The sequence below is a fragment of the Crassostrea angulata genome, chromosome 2, assembly GCF_025612915.1.
Source record: "Crassostrea angulata isolate pt1a10 chromosome 2, ASM2561291v2, whole genome shotgun sequence".
NCBI lineage: Eukaryota > Metazoa > Mollusca > Bivalvia > Ostreida > Ostreidae > Magallana > Magallana angulata.
Genome location: NC_069112.1, coordinates 77,624,191 through 77,642,776, shown reverse-complemented (window position 1 = coordinate 77,642,776; position 18,586 = coordinate 77,624,191). Strand labels below are relative to the sequence as shown.

At 35.3% G+C, this 18,586-nt stretch overlaps 1 protein-coding gene across 2 annotated transcripts; it reads left to right on the top strand.

Moving 5' to 3' along the window:
- The first annotated feature begins 10,901 nt into the window (after positions 1–10,901).
- On the top strand, positions 10,902–17,050 carry LOC128170929 (aspartate, glycine, lysine and serine-rich protein-like). 2 transcript variants are annotated; one of them, XM_052836702.1, is made up of 3 exons: positions 10,902–11,138; positions 14,396–15,152; positions 15,189–17,050. In XM_052836702.1, exons 1-3 carry the CDS (start codon positions 11,067–11,069, stop codon positions 16,055–16,057), a joined length of 1,698 nt encoding a protein of 565 aa, XP_052692662.1. In that variant the 5' UTR covers positions 10,902–11,066; the 3' UTR covers positions 16,058–17,050. The 2 variants fall into 2 exon arrangements, with proteins under 2 accessions (XP_052692662.1, XP_052692661.1); XM_052836701.1 differs by having other exon boundaries at positions 10,903–11,138; positions 14,396–17,050.
- The last annotated feature ends 1,536 nt before the right edge of the window (positions 17,051–18,586 follow it).

The following is an 18,586-nucleotide window of genomic DNA, read 5'->3' as shown; positions in this document are numbered from 1 at the left end:
CAAAATCAACTCCCGTCAGTTCTTCAGTGCTGTGATTACAACTTGGTTACACAATATGTAAAATTCAATGTTTTCTATTGATTGCTCGGTATCAACAGAATGGAGATTATGTCAGAAAAAGGATCTGTGTCACCAAAATGGTTCTTTTTAAGTAGCGACTTTGACAGGGGTGCTTACGACCATTTAGTGTATAAAACGGGTCACTTCGGGTATTTCGATTCAGTAGCCAACCTGGTACATTACGGCCGGAAAAAAATAATTCAACTAACCAAAAAGAAGAAGAGAAGAAGAAGAAGAAGAAGAAGAGAAAAGAAGAAGAGGATGAGAGAGAGAGAGAGAGAGAGAGAGCGAGAGGAGGAGAGAGAGAGAGAGAGAGAGATAGACCTGTAGAAGTATACACCAGTTTAGATAGATTTATTGCTAACCCATTGCCTTACTTTTTGCAAATGGCGACGTTCTCTTTTATCAATCTGTGACTTCTGCTATATATCAGTAATGCGGATCTGCGGGTTTTTTCCCTATATATCATCTTCCGATTTCGATCCAGTCTGATTTTTTCCTTCAGATAAATCCTTTTGCCCTGGCTGTCCCGTTTTAAACCTCGTTTTTTTTTATTTACCGCCAACACTAACAAATACAAGAGGAACAGAGAGAGAGAGAGAGAGGAGAGAGAGAGAGAGAGAGAGAGGATGAGAGAGAGAGAGAATGAGAGAGAGAGAGAGAGACGAGTTAGTCATATAAATTAAAAGGCGATTGAAGTAGAAAGTAGAAAAAAGTTGTTAAGGCCATTTAAAGGGGGAAAAACTAAGAATATGTTGTACAATAAATCAATGAATTATCCTGTACTATAATTATTTATTAATCGTATTTATTTTCTTCAAAAACCCCGAACAATGAAAAAATAAGAAAATAAAAAGCTTAATTTAAATTTCCCGCCGCTATGCCATTGAAGTTTAATCTATGACGTCAAATTATCTATTCCGGTTTGTTTTATCAACATAGCATTAGTAATAGCAAATCATGATGTTCGCTTTAAATGACAAGTTGTGGAAATTTTGAAACAATATCGATTTGAGACCGTTCTTTTACCTTTGATTTTCCACTAAATTACAAACCAACCTCAAACGTAAACATTTAAACCTTGAGATCAAGATCTTTAGTCTGTCCCCAAGTTATTGCTCCCATCACATTTTCATGATTTTTAATAAAAATACACATATCTGTGAAAGAAATACAAACGAAATCGTTAAAAGAAAAGATGTTCAAGATATCCTCATTGACACATTATTATTTTGTTCTCATAAAAGTTCACAGGAACGAAAATAAATTTCTAACGGAGATTTATAATGGGAATAAATGTTTACATCTTTTTACTATTCGGAACTCACTCGGAATACTCGCAAATTTTTTCAACGATTATCATCCGGCTTATAATGGGCTGATGCAATGCAAAAATCCCCGTAGACTTTCCATCTGGAGTTGTGTATGAAGCCTGATGACACCCTATTAAACAAAGCTATTGTTGTGAAGCATCAGCAAAAGAATTTATATCCTGAATTTCACAAACCTGTAGACATCTTTCATTGACTAAATCTTGACCTTAAAGCGGAGGTTAGTGTCGGAGGAATATTCGCGTAGCTGTGGAAATTGTCGACAGATTATTTAATAAAATGCATATATTTATGCAAACACGTATTATATTCTTTAGATTAACGTGTGAACCTAAACATTATCAATTTTGTTCCGTCGATTAATTGAGTAACAGAGAGGCTCAAAGCTGGCGTGTTTTTTTTCAGAACACTGTGTACATTGTATATGTAAATCAAATCGGAATAGATAGTGTGACGTCAAAATAATTGTTTTTTGTTTTGTTTTGGTTTTTTGGTTTTTTTTGGTTTTTTTTTTTGGGGGGGGGGGGGAGGGGGGTCTTAATACAAAAGAGTTCTACATCATGTCAGCTCCAAGAAAAACGATTCCTCCATTAAATCAAAATTATGTAGTTATTTTCAAAACATCATGACTACATGTGATAATTTAAACCACTTTATTAATATAAATAGAATATATTTTTGCCTTTCCTTCCCCTTTAAGCTGATTTTGATAAGTTACCTGTATTTTTAATTGCAAAAATTTACACTTTTGATGATTGATTTATTTAATTTGGTTTTAAAGACGTTCTTTATAGTTTAGTTATTCCTTAAGCCAAGCGGTTCATCAGATACAAAAAAATACATAATTATATTTATACAATAAATGAAAATGATATGTCATGTTGTGGCAGTAAATACAAAATTTGTTGTCATGTTGTAAATTTTGTATTTACTGCCACCCGGCCTAAATTCAAAATTTACAACATGACAGATATGTACAATACACGTATAGTGCACGAATACGCCTTAATCGTTTTTGTAAGAGATATATGGGAAAATGGTATACCAATTAAAAAAGTTGGATATTTGACTATTTGAAGAACTTAAAATCAAAGAAATCTAATTAAATATTTGTACTTAAGGTGTTATAGTAAACATTTACATTGCATTAATTTGGGTTTAACGTGGTCCTTCATACTGAAGATTTGATTTTCAGTATATAAATCGATTTCTTTTCACTTTTAAGAATTATAAGAAATCAATAGAGTTCTGTTTTTGATATGTACATGTATGTACATAGTATTCTATCGTATGCCTGTGGAATTTGGGGTTTCCACAAAGCACCCGATATAGAAAAGGCACATCTTATTTTTTGTAAGAGAATTCTAGGGGTCAACAAAAGAATTACAAATAATTTAGTGTATTGTAAACTGGGTAGACTGCCTGTGTATATCAGAAGGAATCCAAGAATTTTTAAACATTGGTTAAAAATTAAAAAATACAAATAACACTTTCTTGAAGGTGGCATACGAAAGCATGTTTGTCAGTAACGATAACTGGGGGTTTCCAAACAAAACGAGTTGTCTACCATGGGTTTAAATTAAACGTGTTCAAATCAATGTAAACCCCGCTTGCGCCCCAATTATACGTCATTTGAATTTATTGGCCTGTAAAGAACAAAATCGATACTTGGCGGAAGTCGATCACAAAAAATAGGGATCTCGACAAGCGCTATTACTGGTCCACCGTATCACTGGTGGTTCATCTAAGTACTTGACTTTTGTTTTACATGTTAACATATTTCATTTTTTAATTTTTTAATGCTCTGTCCCGGAAGTCTTAGTACAAGACATAATCATGAGGTATTTATGAATATCGATTTTTTTTTCTCATTAAAATGTGATGCATGATTATAATGTGATGCATGATTATATTTGGACAGAGTATAGTAAGTCTAATCTTTGAGCAGTCTATGTTATAGCATCCCCCACCCCCCCCCCCCCTCCACTATTAATGTTATCCAACCATTTCTTTCAGGGTTAGCTTCACTGATTTGACAGAGGAAGAAGCCATAAATTAACTGCCCGTCATCTAGGCTTCATAAACACATCTTACCTGCTTCTTACTTAACTTACCTGTTAACTTACCTGAACTCAGAGGAACCCGGATGGTGTTTCTGTGCTTTATTATTCAATTCTGATCACAGTCTTTTTATTCAGTATATTTTTTAAATGGTATTTGTTATACGAGTATTATCGACATGGACAGGTAGTTACGTAACGCTATAAAAATTATAACCTCTGACTCCGGCTCCTGAAACTACAGGATGTCTCTTCTACACAACGTTGTTTCCACAGTGATTCAACGTTGTTTATCTCTCTCTCTCTCTCTCTCTCTCTCTCTCTCTCTCTCTCTCTCTCTCTCTCTCTCTCTCTCTCTCTCTCTCTCCAACGTTGTTAATCACACTGTTAGTTCAGCCATTAATTTAAGATAAACGTGCTTACAAAATACATTACAAGTTGAACACACCAAGAATTTAAATTTTGTAAATCTAAGCTTAAAAATGACAATTTGCCAATAAACTAAAAAATGCCTCCATCAGCGTAACCGCTTATACATGTACCTTTGGTATTTCCACACATGTTATATGATGTCCGTCAATTATAATTGAATTTTACCTAATAAGTAATTACTGTGAAATTAATTAAAAACTTACTATCATTTTTAATAAACCAGCCCGAAATACCAAAAATGAGAGAACAGTGGTAGACACACATTGGTGGATCCAAGTCAGTGGGAGTTAGGCAATAGCATCACAATATATACTTGTAATGAAATAATATTGAATGATAACGTAGATAGCGAATATATTTACTGTGATCGTACTTAGAGTATACATAGAAGTTAAGATTTGACAAATGTTGAATAAGTAAAGCAAGGCAATTCGTTTCTTGTGTCATGTTGTAAATTTTGAATTTACTGGGTGGGTGTAAATACAAAATTTACAACATGGCAACAGTTGTCATGTTGTAAATTTTGTATTTACACCCACCCAGTAAATTCAAAATTTACAACATGACACTTGAATGCGTGATTTTAGTTTTGATGGGTAGAACTCATTCGCTTGCAAAGCGCGACCTCTGGTGAGAGAATGGATGAGGACTTTCCACAAAGGGGTAACCAAGAACGCGGGTTGACTAATTAATGTCATGGCGAAAAGTGTGGGACTGGTTCATCATGCATCGCGGGCAGACACCTTGCATCGGACATCTTTGATTAATCAAAAAAAAAGTTAATAGATCAAATGGAACAATTTGATGCGATTTTAGTTATGATAGAAAGAACCTTCCAGAACGGGGTGTCCAGGATCGCGGGTTGACTACTTTGGATAAGACAACTTCAAATGGTTTAAAATATACAAAGAAATGTTTGCATACACTAGCGTTTTTTTTAATTCCATACTTTTTTATACCACGGTAGATTGTAAACCTTGTACATTGATTTGTAAACAATGAGTGGTTTGTGTCCTTCGCCTATACATGTATATGAATAAATGAGGTATGCATAAAAGAGGGAGTTGAAGGAGAGGTGCCCCCTCCCCTCCCCAATTGGTTTTCTTCAAAACAGTCTTTTATCTGAAATCCTTATATGGGACAGTGATAAAATCATAGTGAAATTTGACCGAAAGAACAACATACCCACTCACTGGTTTGAAAAATATTATTATTTTCCAGTCATCTACAACAAAAAGAATTAAGGCCACGTACATGCATATCATTTATTTTATTTTAGATTTTTCATCCCAGCCGGCTCCTCTAAATATCCAGCCATGCAGTTGGTTTTATATTTCAATTTTAAATAACAGTTTAAGAAAGCAATTAAGAAAAATTTCTGACACAGTATATACGAAAATGAACCAAAAATTATGTTTCAACAGCACAGACATTAAATCATATTAATGTGTTAAGTGTTAATTCCCGCGCTTAAAAATTGTTCGGGATATCATCTAGTTACATCTATATATTAAGTGTTTACTTCTCTTCGATTCCTTACTTTACGATGTATTATTGTATATAAATATTGTACATTGTATTTCATATTAAACTATGGTTTACCCTATATATAGGTAACACATTTTCTATTGAATTTTTCACACGTTCACCGAAACAAAACCAGCACCATTAAATTTCCACGATGTCTAACGCCATATGTCGGCAAGGAGAACAAAAAGATTTGTTTTTTTGGCTAAAAACTGTATGAAGATAATCATGAAATCATTCTACAGTGTATATGGGCATATTCTCGGGTAGATCTAAAGTCTTAAGTTAATAAGGAGGTGTTGGTGGATGAGGGTGCGTTTGATATCCTCCGTTTATGCAGATCTAGAGTCTTTATAAGGTGATAAGGGGGCCGTTGGTAAATGAGGGTGCGTTTGATATCCTCCATTTATACAGATCTAATGCCATAATTTGATAGGGGGGGTGGTTGGTGATTGAGGGGGCGTTTGGCATCCTTCATTTATGTAGATCTAATGCCATAAGTTAATAAATAGGGGGGGGGGGGTGGTTGAGGGGGCGTTTGGTATCCTTCATTTATACAGACAAATGCAAATCAGGTGTGTAGACCACACAATTACCAGGTAACATTGGGCAACCACCAACCATAAACCACAGGTGATGGACTAACTGCGTAGGTGTGCAGGTACTACAGAATTGTGGTACCGGAGCCACAGAATTCGGTACCGTGGCGGTCCAGTGATGAACCTTCGTAATGATCGCGGACGGACGTATGTTAATGATGCAACGCTTCGCAATGTTCATTTTATCTTTGTATACATATCACCTGGTTAAAAAGACATTATCGTAAATAGCTTTGGATTGAATTCTTGGTTGACGGTTTCTGTACTGTGTGGGGAGTGTGGCTTGCTTTGTGGGTGAAAAAATGCATTACATGCAGACAAACTATGCATATATTCACATACTTCTGTCTGGCCTTTGTTTATGATCATCTCTGTTTATGTATATTAACGTACAAAAGTACATATAAATTGCCATCTATAATCTATCCGATTGAAAATATTTTACAATTTTTTCCCGTTACAATTTCTAGAGGCCGTGTTTTTTTACCACCTTAAGATAGGCGTGTGTACGAATATTAAATATCCATAAGGAATTTTAAAGGCCCCAATACTATTGTTCGACTTATAATTTGAGGCCCGAGTCATTTGATTTTAGGTTGAATACGGATAAATTATAACTATTTTACCAATCTTATATATTATAAGTCTATTTACATTGCACTGCATAACAGAAAATTTACACGCCGAGGTGTGACACCGGACTTTTTGTCATATTGCCAAGGATCCGTGGGCTGGCTGGTGACCGTCGTCAACAGATTGACCATGTGATATTATTTTTAATTTTTAAGTATGGTTTAATAATCTATAAATTATCATTTATTTAGAAAAAAAATCCAAATATTTTAGAATTAGCTTTGTTAGTATAGTATACTATATCTTTATACCGAAATGTTTTTTTTAATGAGATTATTTTAAAATAAAATAGTCTAAAAACTGGCCACGACCGCCTAACCCTCCTAAACAGGTCAAAAAACCTCCGTTTTGAGGGGATAAATTTTATCCCCCAAAATTGACGGATAGATTCTTGCGCCCCCAGTGGATTTTTTCAAATGAAGGGCTATTAACTCTGTTTATACAAAGGGGCCAACTACGCCATAAACTATGCCGGAAAATGATATTTTCAGATAATTAAAAATCACCTTATTTAGCTGTCATTAATTTTAATTCTTGATAATATTTAATAAATATTCAAGTTTAAATAATTGTAGGGCTAGTTTAAAAGAAAAAATATTTTAAGGCGAAGGTTCTCACATTTTTTTTTAGAATAATTATATTTAGCATTTGATATTTATAAATGTTATTATTTTGATGATTAAATTTGACAATATCTTTTGTTGTTGAGATATTAGTTTTTTTAAATAATAATTAACTATGTATTAATTTAGGAAATAAGATTTACAAAGTTCCTTAGATATGCAATCATTTACTTTGTACATGTATACCATGCAGATCATGATATCTGCCAAACAACACAGTACGTTTGAAATGTTCTAGGGCGTGAATAACATTGTTCATCTGCAACTGATAATCATAATTAATTTTTTATCAAGAAGAGTTTCCCTTAAGAGCCCAAAAGAACTGATTTTCCCACGTACGTAACGAAACAAAAACCGTAAGTGATTTGGACATTATCACGTAACACATTAAGCGTACCAAAAACCGGCCCGTTCTGTTGTTTCGCGTCACATAACCGCCAAAAACCGGCACGTATTGTTGTCGTAATAATTAACAGGGCCACATGTGCTTGTCATCATACAAGTCTAACCTGCAAGTACGGATCAACTTACACTACGATCATTTACTAAAGCCTTTTGAGAGAGAGAGAGAGAGAGAGAGAGAGAGAGAGAGAGAGAGAGAGAGAGAGAGAGACGTATTTGTATTGATTAAGACATGCAATAGTTCATTTTCATTTTTTTAAGGTAGAAAATTAATCTCTGAACACTATTCTATTTTTAAAATGCATGCATATTTTCTCTAATTATTTTTAATGTAAGAAATCATACACAACAATTTCAAACATATTAGCTAAATCATTTTCAACACATTTGATGACAGCCCAAAGACATGCGGCCTAATTGTAATACAATCGCGGTTTAAAAAAATCCACCCAAACACAAAAAACATATTAGAAGAAATGAAAGGTAAACGTACTGGAGACATTCACGCTTATTTGCTTATTGTGCATGTACACATCCTGAGTCAGAGCTTTCTGATCGCTTAATGATTTCTTTTCCATCAAACTGCTGTGATTTGGTACCAGTGTTGATCTCCCATTCAATCGCCATCTTAATGTCCTATTCTATCTGCTGTGATCGGCCCTCCATATCTGGTCTCCATCTATCGGTCTATCGATAACAGATCTCTTGGAAACGACTGACCGACAACAGTGTAAAAAAGGAGAGCAGAGAGCGGTAAAAGTCGACACCAAGGACGGAGGCTATGACTAACTCCAGGAAGACCTTTACCTAATTAGACAGGGCGGCCATTACTACCGGACGTCTGGGATAGCATTGAATGATACAATAGAACGTCCCAGGGTCCGTCCTGGTGAGCCATCAGGAAAGAGAGACCAAGAATTAGTCGGAAACCGGACGTCCAGGTGGCAGATGCAATATCAATGCTGTTATATAGTTTAACCATGTGTCCATGTTACCGGAACATATAAAATGCATAATTTGACGTATGTTTCTATTGAAATAAACAATGGGAATTTATAAAACTTCATTGATTTTCCTTACAATCTTCTTTTTTTAAAAATATTTTAACAATATAAAGGAGACTGGATGGGCACCAAACTCTTAATTAGGCCTACCTTAAACTTTTAGATGTTATCTCCTTTAGCCGTTAACTATTTAAGGAATTCAATATTTATTTGTTTTATACGCTATAAAATGGTTTGAGGCAGTTTACGCTTTATAAACCGCTAAGCGGCTTATAAAAAAGCGTAAACTGTTTCAAACTAATCAATATTGAATTCATTGCTTATTATTTAATTTTTTTACTCTTCATTGTAGATAAAAACGGTCATTTGACCTTTAAAATGACGTAAAATTGTACAAAATTCAAACGTAACGTCAGGCGTATTGATACATTTTTGACGTTAGTCTTACTATGACGAAGGCAACATTCTTTATACGATATAAAATAATTGTTTAGCCAATCAGAAAGCGTGTTACACCCATGCACAATTAAATTATTATTAATTAAAAGAAAAGTCATAGAGGTAAACAATGAAAACCGAGGTCTTTTCCTTCGTTTTTCACTTCAAATATCTTCTACTTCAGGCAAAATGATACAGTATGAAAATGACCACCACCATTCATTTTTCTTAAGAAGGCAAACGATTGACAAACTAGCCATCAGACCTAGCTTAACTTTTGAGGTATGCTTTGTATGGCTATAAACTAATATTTAGTATGCAGAAAGTCCACATATTTTAACTTCTTTTAAATTTGGGCATGTTGTCCTATATTTTTACATAACGCTCTTCTTAAAAAAAAGATAAAAAAGTCCAAAAATGGCTACCACTATCGACCCCCCTTCAGGTATTACTGAACTGTGTTGACAAGAAATTAGTAGATGTATGTGCAGTTTGTGTCAAGAATAAATTTTCAGGCTTGTAGTTAACCGTATAGTATGTTATGTTAAATGTGCAGAAAGGTACTTCTGAGCAAGTTTATTGCAATGATTATTATGAAGCTAATTATTGGAACATTTGGTATATAAATAAGTAAGTAGGTTATTTAATTATTTATCATTAGTGACATGTACGTACAATTTTAAATGTAATATCAAGAGTAATAAATAGGCGTCGGAACCGGGGGTGGGTGGGGGACTTTTTTTGCAAAATTAGACCTGACCATTCGGCACATAGCATCATTAAGGGTTCAGCCCCCCTTTTTTTCTCGCAGCAAAGATAATAGTTCCTAAATTTACCTTGAAAAGATTGAAATATTTAGAAGTAGGAGTCAAGGTATTTAGCCCCCCCCCCCCCCACACGGCCACACGGATTAGAAATTTCATGATTTGGGAAAAAAAAAGTTTTGGAACTATACTCCTCCCCACCCCCACCCCCCGGCGCTTAGCCTTTCAATTTATACTACAAACCGGCTTTTTTTTTTAATAAAAGTATCAACAATTTCACACATACATTGTATTATGGTACTATGCATAACAGAAAGTAAGTTTTATTGCCAAAGAATAAAAATAACGCCATGAAAGAAGCCACTTTATTGCATAGAAGCGACAACATTTTCTTCCGGAGAAACCTTTCCATTGCTGGATTGATGTTGTTGCAAAAGAAACCGGAAACATAATTTTAAGAAAGAATTCACATTATTGCTAATAGAAGCAACCAGATTTGCTCTTATTGAAACATGCACATTGTTGCATATATAAATTATTGCAAAAAATAGGGAAATATAAGGTTATGAGAGAAGTCACATTATTGCAAAGAAGAAACGAGACTTGCTGTTGGTGAACGTGCACATTGAGGCCAATGAGAGTGTTGGTAAGTTAACGTGAGAGTGGACCTGGGCGCTCACACACTGTTGCCAGTAGAACTAAGTAGGTCAAATTGGTCAATCTGTATTAGTCAATATTTGGGGTACCCGGAGGGTTTAATGTACGTTGCTATCTATGATAACAAGATAAATACCACAAATTGATAACACTTTTTATATATAAGCAATAATTAATAAAAGTAATTAGGTTTTGGAAATAAAATAAAAGCCTTTCCAAAAAGTGTGCTCATTTATCATTGCAGTTTCGTTTCTTATTCCACCCCCTTAAGTGGCCTCAACCAACAACCAAATGAGGAAATACAAAAAAAGTATGGAAGACACAGGTGAACGGAAGGCCTGATAATTGCTTGATGAATAAACATTTACATGTATATAAAAGGCCGGCTCTCTGATAGAAGAATTACAGAGCGATTTCTACCATCACAGTGGTTTAGAGAGACCAAGATATCCCAGCACAAACATCGCTGTGTTTAACGTTCTGTTCGCATACTTGTATTGTTGCTTGGTCCATTGTTTGTTTCTGCAGTGCCAGCCATGAGATGCTACACCATTATTGTGTTGCTTGCGTGGATGCTTCTTATCCTGAGTGAATTTAACAATGGACAGGTAAGCCGAGCGTTGCATCTTCTGGTTGGGTGCCTCATTCTGCAGTTAGTGCAATGTTGGAAATTTAAAAAAATAATCTCAACTTTACTTTGGAATATAAAATATAACTACGTTTAACAAACTGTAGATATTTAAAGATCAAATTACAATCCTGTGTTAATTAAACAATTAACAGGGAGGTTGATGACTCGGTTGCAATCTGCACCGAAAAAAATGAAATCCATTAATTGAACTATCTTACTTTGGATTAGAATTGTTTATAAGCAAGATAATTGTTTTAGGTTAAAGTGTATTGGCAAGTAAATTGATATATCTGCTCATTAAAGATGCATTATGCAACTATTGCAATGCTGCCGATAAAAGAAAATGAATCTCGCAAAAATAGCTTTGAAAAGTTCTACATTTAACAAACAGTGGATATATATCTTAAGATTCAATTAAATCAAATTATAATCCTGTGTGTATTTAAAAGTAGACAGGTTAGCTGATGGCTGTGGCGGGCTTTTCTTTCGCGGTTGCATTATAAACGTAATTACTCAAGTTGAACAATCTCAGTCAAATATGGACCTGACTTTGGAATATTACAACCGGTATTTTAACTAAACATAAATATTAACTGAATGATTATCCTTTTTAATTTAATGATCGGTAGGTGTGTTAACGACTGTTGTCTCTCATTCGGTGCATTTGACATCTAATGGAAATTGAATGAATTGTAGACGTTTTCTTTTTTAGATTTAACAATAGCCAAATTAAATAAAAAGGGGTAACAATACTTTGGAATGTGATTTATTTATCAAATCTTAGGCAATTTAAAACTAGACAAGAAGCAAAGGGGTTTTTATAGTTTTTTTTTAACTTTTCTTTTATTTAATGTTATGGCGTCTCGAAATATGGACGGAAATAAAATACCTCTACTTATGCACAAAAAATGTGATGATTCTTTGACTATTTCGTTTGTTTCTGCCGACTATTAGTGAATAAATCATCTATTGTTAATGCGTTAATCCGAGGATTAACACAAAAACCAAATAATTAAGGTTTATTTTCTATAAGTATTTTTTACTGATTTTATGTTATCAGCTTTTGATTTGTTTTCACAACCGAACATTAATTTCACTCAAGTTTTTGTTCGAAATGGTTCGTTAAAACATCAATGGCGGTGGGATCATCTGGTATTAAGACATCTACATAGATGTTCGATTCAAGCTTTTAAAAATGATTTATAGATATGTCTTTTGTAAAATGGAAATCATGAGTTTGAGATTGGATGGGTAGGGGGTTTGGGGCTCAGGTGAATGTAAAATCTTGAAATTTTATGAAAATGTAGCAATTATTAAATGAGATGTAAGTGGATTATTTTTACAAGCATTTTCAATTCAATAAAACGGGATAACTTATACCAGGCTTAACTCACAGTTTCTTGAAAGTCAACAACAGATTGTTGGGATTTGGTTGTTTGGGATCACTATATCTATATATATATATATATATACTTAGATAGATGTGAATCAAAGAAATCGAATATCTGAATTATATTAAATTTAATTGTTCGATTGTGAGAGTCTGTACCTATCTCCATATCATACATCAATCTACATTACCTGGCGTCAAGTACAACATCTAGCGCGCTCTAATTTAAGATAATTTTTATATATGAAAAAATAAATGATGAAAATTAAGGTACTTCACTACACCTCGACATATACTTTTTAAGACGCCACCTCACAGGTTGGGGATTTAAGGTGGAATAACACATCATCATAAAATGGCTGACCGCTGATCGAAACGACATTTCGTTTTATTAAAACGATTTTATGGACTAAAACATACTCCATAGCCAAGTGGGTAAAGTGACTTCTGATCCGTACCTCCTGAGTTCGAATCCCGCAGGGGTTTTTGTTGTTACTTACTGGAATAATTATTTTAGATATTCATTTTTTATCCCCAAACTGCAAATTATTATTATATGACATTTGTACAGTTTATTTTTTATCATTACCCGGTATATCTTTCATTTTCCAAAAAAAAAAATTTTGTTAATTTGAGTGACTTCTTCCAGGTGTGTTATTCCACCTTAAATGTTTTGTTTCACTGTTAGTACCAATCGATTTGGTTGTGAATCGTTATACCCCACTGGTTAAAAATACCGTGCTTGTGAACCGTAGATCATGAGTTCAAATCCATCTGAGTCTTCTGTTTATGTTTACTAAATTATATTTTTGAAAATGTTTTTTGTTTTCATCCTAAATTGCACATTTATACGCCTATTTGACTTAAATACTTTTTATCCATCATGCTATCTATCACAATCAAATAATTTTCTGCTGACTGGAGATACTAATGCAAGGTGTAGTGAACCACCTTAAGTTTTATACTGTTGACAAATTGAGACGTACCTGATACGAAGGAACCTTGGTTTGTGTCTTTGTATCAAGTCTGATAGGTTGGAGTTTTGGTCAGCAGTGTGTTGTTGTTTTTTTCATTCTAAATAATAGAAACATTGTAGCAAAATGACTTAAAATAGACTTATAGAGAATATAACACTGTCGCATTGATTTTTTTTTATTAAAAAAACTAATTCTCTTTCAAAGGACTTCATAACAAAGAAAACTAATGAAAGAAATCGCAATGCCCTGTTGTCCCTCATTAAACGTCATCATTCTCGAATTTATTTAGATTTAATCGACTTTTTCTTGCCTGACTTATCTCTTAATTAGGTTCACATTGTCACCAATCACTCCCTGGTACAAGTTGTCTATAATCTGGCTGATTTATGTTCCTAGCAACAAAACCGCAATAAACACTGACCTTGCGCAATATAATGTCCCATAAATTCATTTCCGGTATTAGTCACTGCAAAACTTAGGCAGCATTATCTATTTTGGTTAGGAAAATCTCAATAAAGATAACGGGTGAATTAAAAAAAAAATTCATGCAGTGGTAAAATATGGCACATGTAAAATTAACATAATACAAACAATCATAAAGTATTGATAATCTTCCTCTAAATAAGTAAATTTAGTCATAATTTTGACATATTTATGTGGAATATATTTTTGTTAGAAATTTTGTTATATTTGATCATTTTAACAATCAGACATTGCGTATGTCTCTCTTAGTCAGTGTGCTTGAATTAGTTTGAGATAGTTTAGGTGCTTATTCTAACAATATTGTGAAGAAAATTTGTAGCAACTCATGAAGACTAATGCTAACTCACATAGCTAAAATACATTATTTTCTCTCTTTTCTTATAGAAACAACTCCAGACAAGGTCAAGACGCATGCGCATACGCTATGTTCCGGTATCTTCCGCCGCGGCATTAAGGAGGCTGCGTCTCCAGAGACGACTTTCACCTTCAAAATCCCAGGTCATCCGGTATAGAACACGTGCTCGAACGTCACCTTCCATCAACGTCATCAGAAACAACTCCTCACCAAAGGTCAACGTCATTCGGTCTAACTCCTCACCCAAGGTCAACGTCATTCGGGCTAACTCCTCACCCAGGAGACAGTCGGCAAAGTCTACGAGAATCCAAAACAGAAGAAAGGTGACCACCAACAACATCAAACAGACGATAATTCTGGCCAAGACCGCCAACATCATGTCTCCCGTCGGCGGTAATCAGAATAACGGTCCCTCGGCAGTAGTCAGCAAGGGCAGTCAGTCACCACATCGCACTCAGCCACCACCCCCACCGCCGGCTCAACAAAATCAACCAGCAGCACCACATACCCATCTCCACCACCAACCCCACTTGAATTCCCGCTCTAACCACCACCAGAACGCGCCGCAGCATCATCAACAGCAGCTTCCTGTACACCACGGGCACGGCCACCCTGCTGGAGCTCCAGGTCAAGGACAAGGTAATCAAATGCAAGGTCACCTTGGATCTGGGTTACATCTAGGAATAGGCGGCGGTGCACAAGCAAACCATATAAACCATGGCCAGAATAGCTTAGCAGGTCATAATATTGGTCATTTGATCGGTGCTCAAATTGCAGGAATCGGAGGCGGAATAGGAGCTGGAGTAGGAGCTGGACTGGGAGGCGGAATAGGAACTGGAGTAGGAGCAGGACTAGGAGGCGGAATAGGAGCTGGAGTAGGAGCTGGACTGGGAGGCGGAATAGGAGGGGGAATAGAAGCTGGAATAGGAGCTGGACTAGGATCCGGAATGGGAGGTGGTCATGGGGATTTATTGTCTGGACTGAATGTTGGAATCGGCGGCGGCGGACAGTTAAACGTTGCTCAGAATACAGGACTTGGAGGGGGTCTAGGAGAAAACATTGGACCTCTAAACGCCATTCTAGGCGGACTGACGGGATTTGGAAACTCCAACAGTGGACTGAACGGAGGTTTGAACCTGGGAACCCAGGGCCAGGGTCCATCCCATGGACACAGCCACAACCCCCTAGGCGCGCACCCCGGAAATGGCAACGGGTTAATCGGACAGGCGAGTAACAACCATGCAAACTCGGAGTTGATTTATCAACTTCTCGCTGGACATTCCCTAAATGCCATGTTGGAGGGCCAAAACACCGGCGCATTTGCTAGCCTCATCAGTTCCCAGAATTCCGCGGGAAAGCCTTCAGACATTTTGCTTCAGAGCTTACTGGGTGGAAATTCAATAAACTCCATTCCTAACTTTTCTTCCTTGAATTCGTTATTACCTGGTCTGCGAGGTTCAAAGTCCACTGATTTAGGTCAAATCTCCTCTTTTCTTAACGGCCATGCTACTAGTCTGTCCCCATCCTTCGGAGTCACTCAGCAGCCAGTGGTTATCAAATCGAACGGTGGGCAGCTAAATATAGGTTTAAAGAAAGACCCTAGCACGGGGAAGCAAAACATTGTCATTCAAACAGCTGCCGCCGTTATGGCCAACGAAATGATGGAGGCCGAACCCGGTGAAGCGCCTTGATTTACCCTGTCCCTGAGAGAGCTATGAAAGCCAAGCCTTCGTTTCGCACCTCGCTATTGGCAAGGTTGCTTTTTTGGCTTTGAATGTGGCCCAGTGCTGAAGCGTTCTACAAATCGTTTGTCCGGCAGTTTGTCTGTATTAGACTTGAGGTTTGAACGTGTGCTACATAACGCAGTTTTCTTCTTGAATACCATTTTCGAAGAACTCGTGCTTTTTAACAAAAACAAGCCCCAATCCTGAAAAAACCTTTTTTTTTTAAATATCGAGAAAAGATAATAGATAATTTTTAAAATTTCAATTTGATTGTTTGCCCTTTTTAAAACCTTATTCTTTTTTTTAGACAAGTTTCTTATTCTCCAATTTATTTTCTCTCTGCCTGCGAAAATTTGGGAATCCGCCATTTCCTTCTCCGGGGCTAGCACGGCGAGTAGCACCATCATAGGAGCAGACTTTGACACAAATGACTGATGACGTCACGGACGGGCACCTGTCGCAACAGGTTGAGAGTTTGATGACCATAAGTCCCAGAGTATGACAGCTGGTCCGTTTTATGGCCGCCAGCTGTCACTCAAACAGTCGGCAGAAAGGTGTAAGAAAGCTGTAAATCACACACGAATCTCTTCCTCGATGTGTGAATCGGTTTTAATTTCTGTGTAACTGACATTCTCGTCTATATCCTGTTTAGACAGATGTCCCAATTTTTATTTTTGTTAAAAAGGTCTATAGGTATTACTCTTATTTCCTTTTTCATCCCTACTTTTAAGGTTTTTCACCACAATTTATTTCGGTTTTCTTTTTTAATTTGTGTGAAAATGAAATACATCCTAAATGTTTTCTTTAAACAGGGGTTTTCGTATGGAAACTGTAAATTAAGTCAGAATTTTGCATCATTTATTTTCTTCTTTTTAAAAAATATAATAATTTCTTTTCGTTTACTTAAGAAAAAATCAAAGACGGAACATAGGTAATTAAAATCTAAATAAAACTCTATATAAATATTATGAATGATTAGAAGTCCGAGTTAACTAAAAAAAAGCGCCATGTTTGATTTGATGACGTGTTGGTCGGTCTTATTTCTCTGTATGTGGTCGCCATTAACCGTCACTCACAGATCACACCAAGACCTCACAACCACTGTCGCTATTGTTTTTCCTCTGTCTAATTAGGTTAATTGATCCTTAATTGTCAATCAACAGATGTGAATCATCGATAAATCTTTTCCTCGTAAAACTAGTCTCGTTGCTATGGACACACTCGTTTAATCATATTTACTCATTTTTTCAATATCGAGCACTAAATAAAAAAATCAGTACTAAATCTTTGATTTTCTTGATTAGATTCTGGCTTGATCTGTTTTGTTTCTACCTACTCATCAAATTCCTATTTCGGATTTTTTACTGCCTTTTTTTAACACTTTTCGGTTTATTTTACTTTCCTGTTATCCTGTTGACATTTTCTCTTAGGACGTAATTAACTTTGAGAATGTACTTTGTGTGTGTATGTGTAAATCAATAATGACTTGAGAGAGAGATTGTTTTGATAATAAAAATAAACACAAGACAGATTAGCTTTTGTTTTGTTCTTATGGAAAGATGAAAAGAAGGTTATTTGAATATATACGGTTTAAAGGATTAATCTGTTGAAACAAAACAGACAAAAAAAATGGTGAATAATAAGTGAAAGACGATTTACGAATCGTGCAAAAGTAAAACGGATTGAATATGAGAGACAACGCTGAAATGTTTTAGCGAACATATTGTTTTTAAATTGAAATGTGAGATAAAAAAGACGTCATAAGTACATACATAATATCAATTAATTATTTGATTTAGATCAAATGTTAAAACATCTTTCAAAAATGTCTTTAATGAAGAAAAAAGTTGGTTTCTTTTTAATTTTTTATTTATTATAAAAATCCAGTGCATACAGTTGTTTGTGCGCTTTTTTTTGTTAATTCAGTTGCTAAGGTGTGAGTGAGCACGTGAGTGAAGGGAGAAAAAAAAAGACTTTCTGCATCAAACATATATAAATGATTTTAATTTATAATCAAATCTTATCGCTGGGCTAAAAAATTCCTTAAATCGACAAACAAATCAAAAGAAAAAAAAAGCTAAGTAAAACAAAACCACAAAAAAGCTTAATTACACCCCCCCTAAAAAAAATAAAAAAATACAAGCAATTCAACAAAGAAATAAAAACAATAACACAAAGAAAGGAAATTTAAAAAATCATATACACGTACATTAAAATGGGGGGGGGGGGGCTAGAAACATTGACATTAAAAAAATTAAAAAAAAATAAAGCAAGGAAACAGCAAACTAGGGTGTGCATGTGGCAAATAAACAAATCCTTACAATACACATGTATGCGCAGTCGTGCTTCTTGTATAAATGTGTCAAATCGTTATTTAAATTTGAGCAGTATTTCATTCAATAGTTTATCATGAAAGGCACCGGACACAGCTTATCATTGTATATGTCTACACCTCGTCCTGTCTGCCAAAAGGAGTCATCTCCCCTGGGACTGAAG

What these genes read in the sequence shown, in the direction of transcription:
- LOC128170929 (XM_052836701.1), top strand. Translation starts at nt 11,067, where the DNA reads ATGAGATGCTACACCATTATTGTGTTGCTTGCGTGGATGCTTCTTATC. An exon ending in GTGAATTTAACAATGGACAG is followed by an intron (nt 11,139 to 14,395) that starts GTAAGCCGAGCG and finishes CTTTTCTTATAG; the next exon opens with AAACAACTCCAGACAAGGTC.